General features: G+C 38.6%; 2 protein-coding genes across 6 annotated transcripts in view; one reads left to right on the top strand and one right to left on the bottom strand.

Moving 5' to 3' along the window:
* LOC120514561 (catenin alpha-3-like) overlaps positions 1 to 19,251 on the top strand; it is a 2,459,329-nt gene that overhangs the window by 889,416 nt on the left and 1,550,662 nt on the right. The window lies entirely within an intron of this gene.
* Positions 14,664 to 19,251, bottom strand: part of LOC120514592 (leucine-rich repeat transmembrane neuronal protein 3-like) — a 330,258-nt gene continuing 325,670 nt past the window's right edge. The window contains exon 3 of the mRNA XM_039735066.1: positions 14,664 to 15,030. Within this exon, the coding sequence (XP_039591000.1) occupies positions 14,833 to 15,030 (198 nt within the window). The 3' untranslated portion in view covers positions 14,664 to 14,832. The remainder of the gene's footprint in view (positions 15,031 to 19,251) is intronic.

Here is a 19,251-nt window from a genome sequence, read left to right as displayed (position 1 = left end):
AGAAATCTGTCAAACGAGAGGAGACCATTCAGTTCATCAAGCCTGTTTGTTTAGCTAATAGCTAAGCTGTCCCAATATCTCACCCAGATTCTTCTTAAAGGTTGTCAAGGTTTCTGCTTTTTGTCTTGTGAGCAGGTGAAGCTTTTTGTTTTTCTTTACACAAATATATAATGGATTTCTGGATGTAATGAGGATGCAGTAAAGCATATTTGTTTATTTGCTTGACAACCCTGGGTTATCACACTTACTGTATACTGGGACCGAAGGGACTGGGAAAGATGGCAGAGAATTCGCTTTCATAATAATAATAATAATAGGTGATAATTACTGAAACTGGCACACCTTCTCCATGCACCTTTTTGGCTTTCTCTTAGTTGCTCTCATTTTCTTCTAGCATCCCACCGACATGACAGATTAATTGTCATTTTGAAAATGGCCCTGTGTGAGAGAGTGATTGGGCCCTGTGATAGACTACCATCAGTTTCCAAACGAAAGCATTGGTTTCTGTATTACCAGATTAGATCCTGGCCTGTTACATAACAGAACTATTACAGCGGTTATAAAAAGTATTCAACCCCTGGAAGTTTCTATATCTTACTTTTACACAACATTGAATCACAGAGGATATTATTTTGCTTTTTCGGTACAAATCAAATGAAAAATAGTCTTAAATGTGAAAGTGAAACAGATCTCTGCAAAGTATTCTAAATCGATTACAAATATAAAACAGGAGTATTTACCCCCTTCAAGTCAGTATTTAGTAGATGAACCTTTGGCAGCCACGACAGCCTTGAGTCTATGTGATCAGATGTCTCTCTCTTGGCTTTGTACATCTCAACACTGCCAGCTTTCCACATTTTTCTTTGCAGAACTCCTCAAGCGCTGCCAGGTTGCATGGATATCACAAGGGAGCAGCCATTTTTATATCCAGCTACAAATTCTCAGATTGAGATCGGTGCCCGTATTTATCAAGCGTCTTACAGTTACTCCTAGGAATTGCACTAAACATCTGACTAGGATAAGAATCTGTTCTACCCTCAGAGTAGGACTTGACTTAGGGAGCAGTTAGGAAGCATCCTACGTGCTTTCCCAGAGAACAGTAGAAATTCACATTTGAAAATGAAAGATGTCACGATTATACGGCACCCCGAGCTGCAAAATGGCGCTCATGAAGGTGTTTTGTAGTTTCCTTGGTAATCATGATGATGTTTTGTAGTCTTCTGAGGCTAATGCTAAGGATTCACCACAAAGGTAATAATAATAAGAAGAATAAGTATAAGAATAAGAACATTCAAAGTAGCAACACAAGAAGAAATAGAAAAAGAAGATGGAACACATAATCAGGAAGAATAGTTCACTAAGCTGCATGTAATTTTTGCCATTTCACAACATCCTTAAATATAAGGTGAGTCAAAATTCTGTTAATACTAATGGTACTGCTATGTACTGTATATACTTATATACAATTTTTGTGGACAATTGATGTGCCACATATGGTACTGTACATGTTTTGAACATGATGTCGAACAGGTTGAGACATTCCTGTAAATCTTCTTGCACATATGAAGTATGTTTTCTGAATAAATTGTTTCCGCCATTCAAATGTTAACATAATTTTGAATCTTGAATGTAATCCCGTAGCAGCCAGCATATTATCCTGAAGTTAGATGAACTGCATGGGTGAGCCACAGCAGATATGCTGAGTTCTGAAATCCATGAACCCTTGGAACATTCACATTACACTTTACAAACCCTGGGAAGTTCATGAAGACAGGCGGAGACTTCTGGGGCACTGGATAAACAGAGTTTCACAGAAGATAACAGGCTATAGCACAGGGAGACGCCACCATGAAACTGTGTGAGACGATTGGGAACACTGGACTGGTGAACATGGTTCACAAAACAGTATTGGTATAACCCTGGTTAGTTTCAGCAATTCCTACTTTACTTTGTTACTTTACATCCACACTTGGGGGAATGATCTTAATTTGCATGTCGCCACTCATACCCGCAATTTGCAATTTGTATGAATGACTTCACATAGAGTGCCAGGGAAATGTATAAATCTGCATATCACGCCTTGTAAGGGTGAATGTGACTTCACGATACAGCGTTGGAATAACCCTGGTTAGTTTCAGCAATTGTTACTTTGAGAGACCCATAACAGCGGGGAGGTTATTCTTCTGAAAGTAGAGGGCCGTGGATCACTGGTTGTTAAGTAAACGCACCCCTTATTGCACTTCAAAGATGGTTGCAAAATTTGAGAAATGATTAGTTGTGATATACCCTAGTCACTGCTATTGCAAAGCTGCATATTTCTCGTGGCAAAAAAATTAACATTACCAACACTTTCATTTCCGCTTCCAAACCAAAATTTCTTCGCATTCATGGGGCTTACACCTAACTTTCAAAATCTGTTGCGAATGTTATCCCATCGTTGTCAGACTGATATCTGTTTGTTGTTGTTCAGTATTCCTCAAACATTTCACCTTTCCTGGGATGTATGTGCTGATCTATGCCTGAATGTCATCTTCTGGCAGCTCCCAGCAAGTTAGGACAGTTCACTAGCTCTCTGAAATCCTGGTGAAGTTAGGAGTAGTTTCCTAAATTAGGGAATCTGGTAAAAGCTGTACTCCTGTGCCAAAGAGCAGGAACAGGTTTGTGCCATTTAGGACCATTTTCCTTCTCTGAGATGCTTGATGAACCTGGGAATTGGACACGTTGCTGTTTTTCTGACGTTCCTGTGTAGCTTTGGCTTTATGCTTTGGGGTCGTTGTCTTGCTAGAAAACACATTATCTCCCAGGATGCAGGATTCTTGCAGGCTGCGTCAGGTTTCTTTCAAGATTTCCATGCTACTTTCATATCTCCCTCACAAGCCTACCAGGGCCTGTTGATTTAAGTCAGTTCAGCAAACTGAGGATTGAATGAATGAATTATAATAATAATAATAATAATGTACATGTTTGTATTTCAATAATGTTTGTGCAGAGCACTAAGCCAGTCCTTCAGAGGAGCACTGTTAAAAAAAACAGAATATTTATGTACATTATTTAACTGAGGATTTTCATCCAATGGCGTTTACCAGATTAAAATGGAAAAATGGTTCTACAATATGAGAAATGGCAGGTGAACAAGTTCACTTCAGGTCACACAGTGAGGAGTAGTGGACTGCACTGGCTACCTCATGCTGGCTTGAATTACTAGAACTATTACAGGTAAACACAAAAGAAAACTGAAAGCTTTTAAAATAATCAAACATCTCAAGGGCACAATTAAGTGGCACAGAATAGAAAGAATAATTTAAATAAGAAAGAAAAAGGTAATTGTTAGTCAGAGCCAGTGCTGGTCAGCTGTGGGCTAAATGTGCAAAATTATTCTGGAAAAACTGGGAAAAGAACAACAAAAAATGTGCAGAAAAACCCTTCATTTTATTTGCCATCATGTTAAAATACAAAAAATGACTGTAATTTTTAATAAGTTGCTTATTTTTAGTATGAAAGCTGCAACTGCAGTAAAAGTAAGCAGTAACCAGTATGTTATGGTTTGACATTTATTAGGTCATTATTGTCTCCTGTACAGAATACAGTGACATTCTGACTTGCTGGTGCAAAACAACATGCAACACATCACCTCTTTGTAAGTGGAAATGTAAAGCAAGGCTGCAACCTCAGTGTAGGATTTTCCACATACAAAGGTGCAGTCTGGGGTCAAGCATCTCTACATTTGAATATTATATTCTAATATAACTGTCATGGCATCACTGTTCATTTGAATTGGGCTGCTTTTGGGCTATTTCTAAGGAGATGTTAGGTTAGTGACATTTGGTAACTCTGACAGAGACACAGAACAGGATAAGATTTCAATACGTGTCCTTAGAACTCTTGTGTAGGCTCTTGTGTAGGCCTATTGCCTATTGGAGGACTGAAAGTTTAGATTTGTCAAAAAATTCAATCTCCGGTTTTCAACAGATCTCGATGTTTTAGGGTCCCCTGATACTGAAAACATTGATATCTCAATAATGCTTGTGTGCCTGTCTGTGTGTGTGTGTGTGTGTGTAGGTCACAGTTTCTTGATGCCAGCCTAGAGCTAAAGCTGGACGCAAAAATCCCAAACTCATAACTTAAGCCTGTTATGAGATGACAAAGTGCTGATTAGTTTTTGAGCCAAATCATGCAAAATAAAGAGGCACTCTAGAGGAACCCTCAAATACTGTAATTTTGCAATTAATTAAGAATTCTTCTCATCAATTGCTATCATAATGACCTACTTTATGATCAGAAAGATGAGCATCAGAGCGGTAAGTAATTACTGAAGTGTTATACAATAGTTTAGGTAACTTAGTTCCGAGGACACAAAGTCTACCAAAGCTCACGTCCGAATTTTTTACTTTTTTTCATTAATCTTGCTTGCCAGCTGACCAGCTTGTGACTTTACTTTTTTTTTACAGTTATTACTCTATATTTAACAGATGCCTTTAGATCACGTTTGATGTTTTCTCCTTTTATGATTGCTGGTCTCATGCACAACATCAGCTGTGATACACAAATGAGTGAACTGATCCAGAGCCCCAGTGTCTCTGACAGCTTGTAGAGGAGCAGGGTGATTGTCAACCATTTAATTCAACCCAGCACAAAACACACTTGAATGAGTAAAATTTTGAATGCAGATTATCATTGAAAGGGGTGCTGGAGAGACATTAACTGTAATAGTAGCCCACTACCATCGTCAGTGACTTTAGAAATTATTCAGACCTGTCCTCTTCTTTCATATTGTGGCATGTTGCAGCTGTGGGCCAAAATAATTTACATTCATTTTTCCCCCACAGCAAGCAAAACTCAGCACCCCAGAATGTCAAAGTGACAACAGGATTTTAGAAAGTTTTGTAAATTTATTAAAAATAAAAAACAGAAACATCTCATGGAAGTAAATATTCAGACCCTTTGATGTGACACTTGTGAAATCTGACTCATCCTTGAGATGTTTAGAGACCAGAGTGGTCAGTTCAAGTGATTAGATTACTGTACATCCTTAAAATTTTGCAGCCAGGAATATAGTATATGGGTGGCTGCCCCAAACCTTTTTCATGTCTCCAGTCTATTCTTGTGACACCACAAACACTTCAGTCACTCTGACTGAGCTCTAGAGAGCCTGACAAGAGATGTGAGAAACTTTCAGATGGACAATCATCACTGCAGCACTCCATTTCTCTTGGCTGTATGACAGAGTGGGCAGAAGCTTTTCATCAGTCAAAGACACTTGGAAACCTGCCTAGTGTTTGCATGAAGGCAACTAAAGAACTTTCAGACTATGAGAAACCAGATCTCTGGTGTGATGATTAGCATCATGTTTGCCTGGAGGAATCCAGGTTTTTCTCATAAATTGTACATAACCACTCCAACGGTGAAACATGGTGGGGGGAGCATCATGGTGGTTGGTTTTGTTTTAGCAACAGGGGCTGGGAGACTAGCCAGGGTTGAGGGAGAGCTATATGGAACAGAGCACAAAGAAACGTGCTCCAAATCATTCTGGAACACAGACTGGGCCAAAGGTTCATCTTCCAACATGAAAATAACCCTAAGCACAAAGCAAAGACAAAACAGGAGTGGCTTAAGGTCAAATATGGAAATGTTCATAAGTGGTCCAGCCAAAGCCTTGACTTGAACCCAATAGAACATCTCTGGAAAGAACTGAAAACAGAGGTCCACCGATGGTCTCTATGCAACCTGACAAAGCTTGGGAAGATCTGAGGAGAAGAATGGTAGACAATCCCTAAAGCCAGGAGGGTAAAGCTTGTCACATCAAATTCAAGAAGACTCCAGGCTGGAATTGTACCGAAGGGGCTTCAACTAAGTGCTGAGTGAAGGGTCTGAATGCTAATTTCAATGTGAAATGTTTTAATAAATGTGCAAAACTTTCTAAAATCCCCTTTTGACTTTGCTGTTCTGGTGTATTGAATGTTGCCTGTGCTTGTGGTGAAAAAAATGAATGTGAATGATTTTAGAATAAGGCTGCAACAGAACAAAATGTGTGAAAAGTGAAAAGATCTCAATCCTTTCTGAATCCACTATAATGGAAGAAAAGCACTTGGTGTAGACAAGAAGCTCTCATCACCTCTCTACTGTACTTAAAGTTTGGAATTGAAGGAACAAAGCTGAGCCACACAGCAAAAAGGAGAATTCGCAGTGAACAGGTATGGCTCTATCAGCACCATTCAGTATATGGTCTTAAAATCACCACCAATAACAGCACCAACACTGGAGGTGACAATTAAATATTCTACAAAGATTTAAAAAGTAAGGCAGGGAAAATGCAAAGATGAAACCATGAAAACTAACATATCCTAAAGAGCAGACAAACTTGTTTACAGGTTTTATCTGCACTGAACAGATAATAAAGTTTCTGATAGAATATGCATGTATGGTGACCAATTTTGGACAACAGCAGTTTCCAAAATGTCCATTAAAAAATATGACCTTCCTGGCAAATAATTTGCATGCCCAGACATCCATTTGTAAGGTCACAACATCAGTACACAGGTATTACTGCTAAAATATGGCTAAATGAAATACTTCCAGAAGACATTTTCGTAACACAAGAACCCGACCAAGCAAGCATTGTAGACCCGCCTCTCCCCCTCATTGGTTAGTCACAAGTCCAGCCCAGTACCAGCTTATTGGTTGGCTAGCATTGCGCTTCATGTATATCAGCATTGCAAAATGCACGGAGATGATGAGAGCAAGTGAAGATGAAAAGAGAAGGTCAATTTATCCGTGCAGTTTTACAGACTGCTGCTAAATAATCCAGAGGTGCTGCAGTTGTAGCTCACTGCTATGAATATGAATGTGTAGGCAAATGTTGTAAGTGTGCCACTGTGATCTATGAGGTTTATTACAAACACATTAGTTTTATAAAAGATTATTCCTTTATTCCACAGTTGAAGACACACACAAGCTGATGGGGTGAAACTGGCTGAGAAGATGGACAGAAACATGGGAAAGACAATCCAGGGCTATTTTAAAATGCTGACATTTGCTGACAGAATATATGGCCAGAGTGAGCAATGCCTTAATGTCTGTAGAAGCCATGAGAACAGGACAAAGTGTTATCTGTACATAGTCCAAATATAACATGGACAGCTCTGGAAAATATGTAAATATGTGAGTGTTTATAGTGAAGTGGACCCGTCTTGCTGGACCCGAGTCATATAACTGTCATCATCCTCCACTGAAGACTGGCTGTACGTTCCATTGGCTTCTCTCCGGCCTGGATATGCTTTGCATTTTTTGGACGGAAATTACATTTTAAAGCAAGTTAAATACATATGAGGGAGTACCCAAAAATAACCAGAATTGAAAACAAAAGTTGTTTTAATAATTTTTACTTACGGAAACTTTAGTCTTGTTCAAAGTACTCTCCATGTGAATGAATGCACTTGTCCCAACGGTTTTCCCATTGGTGGAAACATTTTTGGAATTGCTGATGAGAAGCGTTGTCCAATGCCTGCAGCGATTTTTATTTGACTTCCTCCATGGTACAAAAATGCTTTCCTTTGAGTTCTTTTTTCATATGTGGGAACGAGAAAAAGTCGCACGGAGCAAGATCATGTGATATTTCCCTTTGTTTGAAATGTGAAAACCACCAGTGTTTTACTTAAAGCTTCCTCTTTAAAAGCAGTTTCAAGCATCACTACAGTTTCAGTAGCTGTTTTCCCTAAGAGAAAACAATTTAACGCAGACTCGCTGTTCTTTATGATGACCCATCACAAAAATCGCAGAACATGTTTAATAAGCACCAAGAAAAGCCGACACAGAATGCCATATGCACAATACAGAGGAATGGCATTTGGGAGCCTGCCACAGAATACTGTAAGTAGGCTACACCTAGCGGTGAAATTCACAACTAATTCGAGATTGCGCTCCAGGTAGATTCCCGTTATTTTTGGGTACTCTCTCGTATGTATCTTTTTTTGTACCATAGTCCTCTCATTTGATTATTTCCGCCATGGTTAAAAGAGATGGGTATTGGCTCTAGTCTGTTCTGCATTAAAAAAGGACGAATCTCAGGGACCAAGCGCCCCCTGAAGGATACAGAACATTATGATAGCGGCTCTGCAGTTCACATGTTCATTCACATTTAAGCAAGTTCAATTTTTATTCATTAGAATGTTTTCTGGCAGTGTTTGTTTAACAATATTTTAGCAAAAGTATGTGTGTTTGAGATGTTGTGAGAACATGACTGGGTCACTTGACGTGTAAATTTTGCAACACAATTAACGTAAAATGTTCACCAGGATGTTTTGATATTGCTAGCGGCTGTTCAGTGTTGGTCGACAGAAATGCTTTTTCTATCAGAAACTTGATATCTTATTCCTACAAGAAAAGGTTAAAAATGTTTCTCAGGATTCACTTCAAACTATATGGGCTAAGTACCAAATAAAAAGTATCATTTTTTGGGTGGAGTGTCCCTTTAACTGAATGCTGCATTTTAATTTGATGTGTTGTTTTCTTGGTTTTCTCAGTGCAGAGTAGATCCAACGTTCTTTGTGGCTTGGAAACATGAAAGTCTGTAGCATCAAGCCAAGGCATGAATCGCCGTCAAGATTTTTGAAATTATTTATTGTCTAACAAAACAGTCTTCTTTGAAAGAAGGTCAAGGAGACTCAACGTTCTTCAGCTCCTTCATGAATCAATGTCATAATCCACCCATTCAATCTCTAACCTGTTTATCCTGTTAAGGCTTGCAGAGGCTATCCCAGGAGCTTTAGGCACAGAGTGCCATACAATCCCGGGGTACACTTGGGCCTACAACTACTCTCAAATGGACAATTTGCAGTTGACAATTAACCTAGCAGAGAAATCAGAGGAGATCCGAGTTCATAGAGAAAAACTCACAAAGACAAGTGGAGAAAGCGCAGATTCCACACAACCAGTGACCAGGCTGGGATTCCAAACCAGGACTTAAACTTAATCCTCTGGAGCTGTGAGACAGCAGCACTAAAAACTTCATCCCTATGCTATTTTCTTCCTCATGTACAATATGTGACGCCTTCCAGAGTATATCAACAAGAAATTAAATGAGTCCAAGAAGGGTTGAAACGTCTCTCGCAGTAAAAATAAAGGTTGTTAAAGTAAAAACCAAAGCTACCTTGATGCTCCAGGACTGCCTCTGCATTAACAACATCCACCACTTTGCTTTGTGTGCACTAACTTGGCCAGGGGTCACAGGGAGTCAGAATCCATACCAGAAACATTAGGAACAACATGGAAAACCAGCCCTGGAATGAATGCCAGTCCATTCAGACAAATTGCACGCAAACAAGAGAATTCTGTATTAGCATATTGGTGATGCTGTGGCTAAGTGCCTGGAGCATGGGAAAGGCATTATATAAATAAAAGTTATTATTATTACCTTTGTGGTAAATCCTTAACATTAGCATCAGAAGACTACAAAACATCATCATGATTACCAAGGAAACTAAAACACCCCTTCATGAGTGCCATTTTGCTGCTCGGGGGGTGGGGTTTGTATAATTGTGACATCTTTCAATTTCAAATGTGAATTTCTACTCTTCTCTGAGAGTGCACATAGAATGCTTCCCAACTGCTTTTCAAGTCCTACTCTGGGGGTACAACAAATCTTATCCTAGTCAGACTTTTAGCGCAATTCGTAAGACACTTGATAAGTATGAGCACAGATCTCCAACTGAGAATTTGTAGCTGGATATAAAAATGACTGCACACTCATGATGTCCATGCAACCTGGCAGCACTTGAGTAGTTCTGCAAAGAAAAATGAGGAAAGCTGGCAGTGTCAAGATGTGCAAAGCTGCTGCCTCACCATTCTCTGGACCCATGTTTGATCTGATTTTTCTCAACTTGTATTCTTATACATTCTTATGCTAGTTAGCCATTCTTAGTCTCTGGCTAGAGGGAAGCAGTCTAAGATTTTCTCTGAACCCCGATATTAAGGCTCTAAGCATTTTGAGTTGAGGAGTCGAGGAGGCATGGAGCACTTGCTTGAACACTTGAGTGTATGTTCTCAGTGATGGAATGATTAGTTTTAAGGATATGCTTGACTGCTTACAACATGTCTCATCTTGGACATCAACTGTGGCAGTAACACTTAGTGAGTGATACTTCATTCATACTCATTGGATGTTTTGCTACTTTGTTCAAATCTATAGCGCTTGGTACTTCAGCTTTTGAATGGTCACCCTAGATGTTGAGTGCTGGATGGAAGCATCAGGCGCTAGGCAGAAATCAACTCTTGAGTAGACATTAGTCCATTGCTGGATGTACTTACTCATGCAAAGCTTATCCCAGCAACAGTGGACTCAAGGCCAGTCCCAACCCTGCATGCAAGGTGATTCAACACACAAGTAGAATGAACTGTTTTAAGGGCTTTGTGCTTGATTCATTCACAATGAGTTTGCCATTTTTACTTTCTCGTATCGGAATCATCCAAAAATTTGATTTTGAGATTTTAATGTATCTCAACATTTTAGACCTCCCTGATTCCGAAAATACCATATTTGGAATTATGTGTGTGTGTCTGTGTGAGTGTGCATGTAAACATGATACCTTCAGTACACTTTCACTTGGATCAACCAAATTTTGCATACAAGAATTAGGTACAAAACGTAGATTTCTATCAACCTTTGAGCTTTTTCTGCTAACTGGAAGTGGTTTTTTATTCTTGCTACTGCAGAGTCCAATTTATTCGAGTTTACTTTTATAATTGTTCAATATATTATTAATTTGATTTGATTTGTTGTTGATGGTTCTTAAATGTACATAATATAAAAATATAATCATTTTCATGTGGTTTATTCCTCAAATATCCATCACCATATCTGAGAAAGTCTAGGGGAGACCACTCACGATTTTCCAAGTCAAACTTATTTCTTCACAATCATGGTATATTTTAATTTGTCACATGAAATGCTTATGCATTTTATAATGGAGCTAATAGAGTTACCTATGTAAAAAATGCATTAAAATTGACAAAATATGTCAGATTTTCAAACCATAAATGTTAGGGAATATTGATGGGTATCTTAAAATTGTACACGTCTCCAAAACAGCGTTTCCATGTCATTTTCAGAAAGAAAAAAGCAATAAGCAAAACGTGTTTGTCAGATTCAGTCATCGTATTTCTTCTCGCCACCCATTAGGGCAAAAATTCATCATCAAGTGCTGTTATTTACATTACTAGAATCACTATTTAATTAATGAATCGCTGCCTGTGTTCTGTAGACAACTAGAGGATAATAACTGAAAATGTCACATTCTTTCACTATAAGGAAGCTTATTTAGTTACTTTGTAAAGATATTGTCTGCTTGCCTCCATTACCATAATGCATGCATATACTCTACTGCAGTGGTCTAGTGACAGAAAGATTGAGCGTGTGATTAGTAATCAAGTGACAAGAACTGACTGTCAAGTTGAGGTGTAATAAACTTAATACAGATGTGCTAACACAGGCAGAGTGGTAGTGCAGAGCTGTCATTCCTGCCTCACAGTACCAAGTCCAGCATTGATTTTGCACATTCTCCATGTGTATTTACAGACTAATAACCTGCGGATACCTGCACCTTTTTTTAAACGGCAACAGACAGTGGCAGACTCTCAGTCTCCACCTATGACTCTGTGTTTTATTTAAAAGGTTACTATACTCAAAGAATAAGTAAATAAAATATCTGTGAAAAATTGGCGGCAACAGAGCATACCCACAGGTACCACACTGCACTTTTGAGCTGCCGAGCAACTATTGGCATGCTGCTCACTCCCCCTACTGTGCAGCAGTATGGAAGTACCATGCAACTGTTATTGTACCTTTCACCCTTTGTTAATAGATTTAACAAATCTATTAAATTTGTTAATAGTTGTTTCTTAGAAGGTTGGCGTCCTTCAACATCTGCAATAAGATGCTACAGATGTTCTACCAGACGGTTGTGGAGAGTGCCGTCTTCTACACGGTGGTGTGCTGGAGAGGCAACATAAAGATGAAAGACGCCTCACGCCTGGACAAACTTGTTAGGAAGGCAGGCTCTATTGTAGGAGTAAAGTTGGACAGTTTAACATCTGTGGCAGAGCGACGGGCACTAAGCAAACTCCTGTCAATCATGAAGAATCCACTGCATCCACTGAACAGTGTCATCTTCAGACAGAGGAGTAGCTTCAGTGACAGACTTTTGTCACTGTCCTGCTCCACTTACAGACTGAGGAGATCATTCCTCCCCCACACTATGCGACTCTTTAATTCCACCCGGGGGAGTAAATGCTAACATTACTCAGTTATTGTCTGCTTTTACATGCATTTTTATTTCTATTTAATTATTTTTTTTTTTTTTGTATCAGTATACTGCTGCTGGATTATGTGAATTTCCCCTTGGGATTAATAAAGTCTGTCTATCTATCTATCTATCTATCTATCTATCTATCTATCTATCTATCTATCTAATGCACACACAGCTCCAGACTCTCCACTGGCACCCCAGTATCCCACTCTCTGTTTGTACGTTGGTGCTTTGCAGGGCTTGATACCTGATGGGGGACCTCCCATCACTCATGTGGTGGTGCCTCTCATTTAGTCTTGAGCAGAGGAGACTGGGTGGTGACCCAATCTACATATTTAAAATCCTCAGTTGTATTGATAAAGTAGATCCAGCAACATTCTTTTAGCTTAAGGGTGAATATCGTACTTGTGAACATCAGTGAAAATTAAGGGGAAGTACATTAAAAACTGAAGCATGGAAGTCCTTTTTTATGCAAAGAGATGTAGGACTCTAGAACAAACTACCAGTATGTGGAGTTGAAGCAGAAACCTTGATAACCTTCATGAAGAATCTGGATGTGAAATTCAGACAGCTTAGCTCTTAGCTAAACAAACAGACTGGATCAACTGAATAGTCTCCTCTTTTTTGTCGAATTTCTTATGTTTCTTATGAAACTGAAAGGGAGATTAAAGAAATAAGTACCAGCTCATGTGTTATTAAGATCCAATCATCAGTAAAAAAAAACTAGAGGGAACATTGGTCAGAGCCCCACATGTGCAAGTGAGGTCAGGTGTGGAATCTTCCACCTGGTCAAGGTACCATGCTGCCCCCTGTGTTTATGGATTGAATGGCAGGTGTCCCGGATGTTCATATAACCGTCAGCATCAATTTCTTCCATGTGATGCCTGTAAACCATGAGGACTGATTTAGAACACGTGTGTTAGGTTGAATGCCTGGGGTGTTGGTCTTTTGCCCTTCAAACTCCTGCAGATTTTGTTTTTTTATCCAGCCTAACTGAAGATTTTTTGTTTTTTTCTATCCTCCTGGCCATCAGACCTTACCTTTTTCTTTGTTGCATACCGTATAATAGTATTGCTTCATCTTGTTTATGTTTTATATATTAACTCCCTTTGTATTTCATCTTGTAAAGCAAATTGAGCTACATTGTTTGTATGGAAATGTGCTATAGAAATAAATATTGCTGCTTTTGTTTTGGTGTCGTGTTGGCGCTCTTAAAATTTCAATTATTTGTGCACTTCTAATTTTGGAATTTCGGATTGTAATAAGGGAATATTCTTACCTCAAAAGATGGGCGAATCCTTCTGACATTTAGGGGATATTCTTGCCACAAATTTAACTTATCACATTTCTGTATTTTGTCTTGTTTAGAAATGCAGCATACTGATTGTTTCTTAACCTGTGCAATCTTTAAAACGCATCTGTTCATCTCAATCAAAATTGACCACCATAATGCTTTATAGTCAGTCTTTCTAAGTTGTTCACTTGGCACTACTACAGTTAGTTTGAAACAAGGTAGCACTTAGCAAAGCAAGGATACATAAATGACAGAATTATTAAAAACATTATTGAATGAATGAATTATTTAATGTGCATATGAAAGAATGAGTGTGAAAGAAATGATTGAGTAAATAAATAGACATGGAATGGATGCTTAGCAGTCTAGAGCAGAAGGCACAGACTTGAGTAACATAAGATAATATCCCATCATTAGACCCACTCAGTCTACTTCATGGTGTATGGTGAGAGGAGAGCCTGGCATAGCACAAAATACGGGAATGATGGAAGGTTTGTGTGTCACCACAGTGCAGGGAGACAGTTTACAAATCATTTTGGTTTAATGTACAGCATCATGAATAAACTGACAAATATATTTGCTGAGATAGCATGAAAAAAAAAACAAATAGAAAATAAAACTCGTGCATAATCAGAACAGCGCACAACCTGGGAATCAGTCTTTGAAAAAAAAATTAAAATGCAAGTTTTTATAATAAAAAAGGCAAAATCAAAACTTTTTTTTTTTTAAGAAACACAAAAGTCACAGATTAAGTGATTATGGATTAGAAAGCTGTGGGGGCAGGAAAAAATGCTTAAACTAATCTGTAATTTAACATAATAATAATAAAATAAAATTACATTTGTGGCAAAATGTAAATGATGGCTTAGGCTTTTGTGTCCAAACTGTTTTCATTATGAAAAATACATTAATATTTTACAGATTTTTGTACATACAGGTAGGTTAATGGAATTTTGAAAAAGGATTTATTCTAAAGTCAGGAAATCCTCCTTTCTTAAAATAAAAAAAGAAAAAAAAAAGAAAAAATTACTGCAAAGTTGAACCCAGAGAACAATCATGGAGTTCCAAAGTTTTTTTTTTGCTGTGCAGACCCTTAATGCCAAGTCAGGTCCCTTGGATCACTGGGCACAGTGTAAAGCACGTCTTCCATCTGTCCGGCTTTTTCTGAGCTTCGCCCTCCCTGCAATGGAACCTCGACCCTGAGATTCACTTGGACTGGGTGAAGGTCGGCCTGGGCACCTACATGTGCTCACTAGGGCGCGCTATACTCGTTATTGTGCTCAATTCGATGTCTCTCTCTCTGTGTATGTCCATGCTTTCTTCTTGGATGGCTGTTTCGAATGTCTTGGAAGCCAGGAGCTCTTGATGGACCCCACAGTAACTTATCGTTGGCTGATCAAAGGTGAGAAATGAAGAGACGTTCATTGAAAGTGGGATCTGGAGAGAAAGAAAAACAATAAATCTGTTTATTAATAAATAATAATATAATATGTTCCACCTTGATCTATTAATTAATAAGAAATAATTTCATATGGCCCACCTTGATCTATTAATTAATAAATAATAATTGCATATGCTCCACCTTGACCTATTAATTAATAAATAATAATTTCATATGTTCCACCTTGATCTATTAATTAATAAATAATAATATCATATGGTCCACCTTGATCTATTGATTAATAAATAATAATTTTCAAATGGTCCGTCTTGATTTATTAATTGATAAATAATAATATCATATGGTCCACCTTGATCTATTGATTAATAAATAATAATTTTCAAATGGTCCGTCTTGATTTATTAATTGATAAATAATAATATCATATGGTCCACCTTGATTTATTGATTAATAAATAATAATTTTCATATGGTCCATCTTGATCTATTAATTAATAAATAATAATATCATATGGTCCACCTTGATCTATTGATTAATAAATAATAATTTTCAAATGGTCCACCTTGATCTATTAATTAATAAATAATAATATCGTGTGGTCCACTTTCATCGTATCCTTGTTGTTTCCTCATAGAATTCCGGCATGTCAGTAAAACACGACCTCCCTCTTCTGAACCTATGCTGACTGTTCAGTAAAACTCCTGTCCTTGCCATGTGTTGCTCAATCTTATCCTTAATAATTCTGTCCATTAATTTTCCTGTGATGCACATTAAGCTTACTGGCCTATAGTTGCTTGGATCTGCCCGATCACCCTTTTTATATAACGGGATGATATTTGCCATTTTCCAGTCCTTCGGAATCTCTCCAGTGTGCAGTGACTTCCTAAAAATATGTGTCAAGGGTTTTATATATATACTCACTAGCCTCCTTTAGAACTCGAGGGTAAGTATTATCTGGTCCTGGTGATTTGTTTGATTTCATTTAGCTTGCTTCAAATAATATTTTATTGTATTATACAGTAACAATAAAGGTATCTTGCTCTTGAAGGAAGAAAGGCAGGCAAATAGGAAGGAAGGAAAGAGACGCCAATGTGTGCCAATAAAGGAGGCAGGCTACCTGGTAGAGAGCTGCAAGAAGGAATGTGTGGCAGATGATCCAGGGGACTGAAGAGGGTTACTTCAGTTGAGCAGTTTGAGGGAGCTGGAGTGACCCTGTGCTCAGGAGGGCTCTTGTGTAAGGCAGAGGAGTGGCAACGAGAGCCTGAAGGAGCGACACTTGCCGCAATGCCCTGCTGGAAGCATATGATAGCATCAAGGACCCAAGCCCAGTTAAAAAGTTGGCTGTGCCTGTGGGTAGGATGTCTTCTTTATCTGCAGGATCCCTTCGGGGGTGGCAGAGGAGATGTTGAGTTTTTAGAAGGATGCACCTGGGATTGTGAGTATCTAGAACTGATTCATGTCTTTGATTTTAAACTTGTTTTAATAGATTAATGGATTATTAATAATTGCCAGCCATTGTGGTTTAGGGTGAACTTCATCTGTACTTGTCTATTTGTAGGTACAGTATATTCAAACCTTCACTTACTGAACACTTTGTGTTATAAACTTAATTTTAGATGAATAAATGTAATATTTATGCCCATCAATGTACACTCAGTAGCCCATAATGATGGAGTGCAAATTTATTTATTTATTAAGAATCAGAAACTGAAATCTCTCATTTTTAGAAGTATTCAGTCCCTTTGCCCTGACCCTCCAAATTGTGGTCAGTTGCCTCCTGTTTGGTTTCATTCTCATTGAGATGTATCTAGAACTTGATTGGAGCCCACCTGTGGTGAACCAAATTGGTTGGACCTCGTTAGAAAGGCACACCCATATGTGTTTAAGATCCCACAATTCACACTGCATGCCAGGAGAAAAAAAAACAAGTTGTCAAGCCCAAGGAACACATAGTAGACTTCCCAATCAAACTGTGGTTCTGCATTAATCAGGGCAAGGATGTAAAATCAAAAGCTTTTAATTTTCTAGAAATAACAGTGACCTCAATGACTGTGACATGGTAGAAGTTTGGAACCACCAGGACTCTTACCAGAGTTGATTGTCTGGCCAAACGGAATAATTGGGCAAAGAGGACATTAGTCAGGGTGATGACCAAGAACCCTAGAGCTTCAGAGGTCCTCTGCTGAGATTGGGGAACCTGTCAGAAAGACAGCCATCTCAGCAGAATTCCATCAATCAGGCATTTATGGCTGAGTGGTTAGTAGGAAGCCATTCTAGAGTAAAAGTTAAGTGACAGTTGAAATGAATCTGGGGGAAAAAAATTGTCTGATTTGATGAGACAAAAATTCAACTCTTTGGGCAGAACTTGATGCACTATATCTGGTGAAGACCAGACACTGCTCATCACCTGCCTAATACCAACTCTACACTGAAGCATGAAGGTTGGCAGCATACTGCTATGGGAATGCTTCTCAGAGGCAGGGACAGGGAGACTGGTCAGAAATTAATGCAGTTTAATACAGTGAGGTGCTTGAAGAATACTTGCTTCAGAGGACACAAAACCTCAGAATGGAGTGAATGTTCACTTTTCAACACAATGACCCAAAGAATAAAGCTAATGCAACACTGAAGTAGCTTCAAGACAAGTCTCTGAGTGTCCCAGCCAAAGCCCAGGCTTAAACCTCATATGACTTCTGTGGAGATACCTGAAGATGGGACTTTACATGAGCTTTCCAGCCAATCTAATGGATCTTGAGAAGATCTTCCAGGAAGAATGGGATAAACTGCCAAAGTCCAGGTGTGCAAAACTTTTATAGAGTTACCTGCAAAGACTCAAAGCTGCCAAAGGGGCTTCTAAAAAGTACTGAATTAAGGATCTAAATGCTTATATGAATAAGAGATTTCAGTTTTTCATTTGTAATAAATTTGTAAACCTTTCTAAAACATGTTTTCATTATGTCATTATGGATTATTGAGTGTACAGCGATGACCAAAAATGGCAAATGTATCCATTTAAAATGAAATGTACATCACAATAAAGAGTGCAGAAAGTGAAGGGGCCTGAATACTTGCTGAATCCACTGTATATACTGCAATTTACACGACATAACATTCTCAAATGCTCTTAATTCCATTCAGGGTTACCGGGCAGCATATCTGGATGTGATGTCACCTCATCTCTATCTTGTAGTTCTAGATCTAATTACAGCTTTAGTTTGTGGCACACCATGGTAGCAGTGTCCTTACTGAACACACATGAGTGACATGCATACATTAACAAGGCCTCCTAATGTGCCTTGTAATGTTTCTAACCCCCTACACACCTTTGTTAAATGCACATAAATGTTTCCCAGAAGTAACATTTTAAGTAATTAATGGGCTGAACGTTAACTTGCTTGCGTTTCCGCTGAGCAATGAGATTTAAAATTACTTTTCGAAGAAAGGCCTGCTTAATACGATAGCTCCCATATTTACTCATGCAGCCTGCAATGAGCTGCCTGACAACCTGCATGTTTAAGACTCGCTGAAATGAAAACAGGGAGTGAGAGAGAGAGAGAGCAGAATTGATATTAGAGAAGTGTATTTAATCTTTCATTTCTTTATTATTTTAATTTAAATATCCTATCATAAACCTTTTGCTTAGCCAAGCATTAATATAAAGAGTATCTCTGTGTATAATAAATTCAAGATTCACCAATTTCAGGCGACTTTAGATCTGCTGAAAAAAAAATGGTTTTTAAATATTCACGCTGTTTTCCTTGGCCAATGTGGAGGTAAAGTGCTGAAGTGAATGGCTTCAAATCAACAATGGGTCATCATCTCTTGGGGGTTTGTATGTTCTCTACATTACCATGTAATCTCCTTTTCTGCTGTCAATAATGACATGCAAGTTAAGTTTATTGGGAGCTCGAAATGGAGTTGGCATCAGTGGGCCAGTGCTATTTCAAGGGGTGAGTAGGGACTAAGCAAGCCCGACATGGCAGTATGGAGGCGAGAGTTTGTGGGTGGTTATGGTGGTGCTGAGTCAACTTCTTTGTAAGTAAAATGACAGACAAGTCCAGCGTAAGGGAGGGGTTAGGTTATCAGGCTGATGCAGGGTTAGGATTATTGAGATTTGGACAATGGCTATGCCTTGGAACTCAGTCCGTGGATATGCCCCTTTGTCCCTGCTCACACTCTGATGATTGATTGCACTTTCCACCCTGTAGTTTAACCTCTTGGCCTCTCTCCACTGACCCCTTTTACTTTTAGGATCA

Source organism: Polypterus senegalus, chromosome 1 (assembly GCF_016835505.1).
Source record: "Polypterus senegalus isolate Bchr_013 chromosome 1, ASM1683550v1, whole genome shotgun sequence".
NCBI lineage: Eukaryota > Metazoa > Chordata > Cladistia > Polypteriformes > Polypteridae > Polypterus > Polypterus senegalus.
The sequence above is the reverse complement of the archived record's forward strand: the minus strand, read 5'-3'. Positions and strand labels throughout refer to the sequence as shown.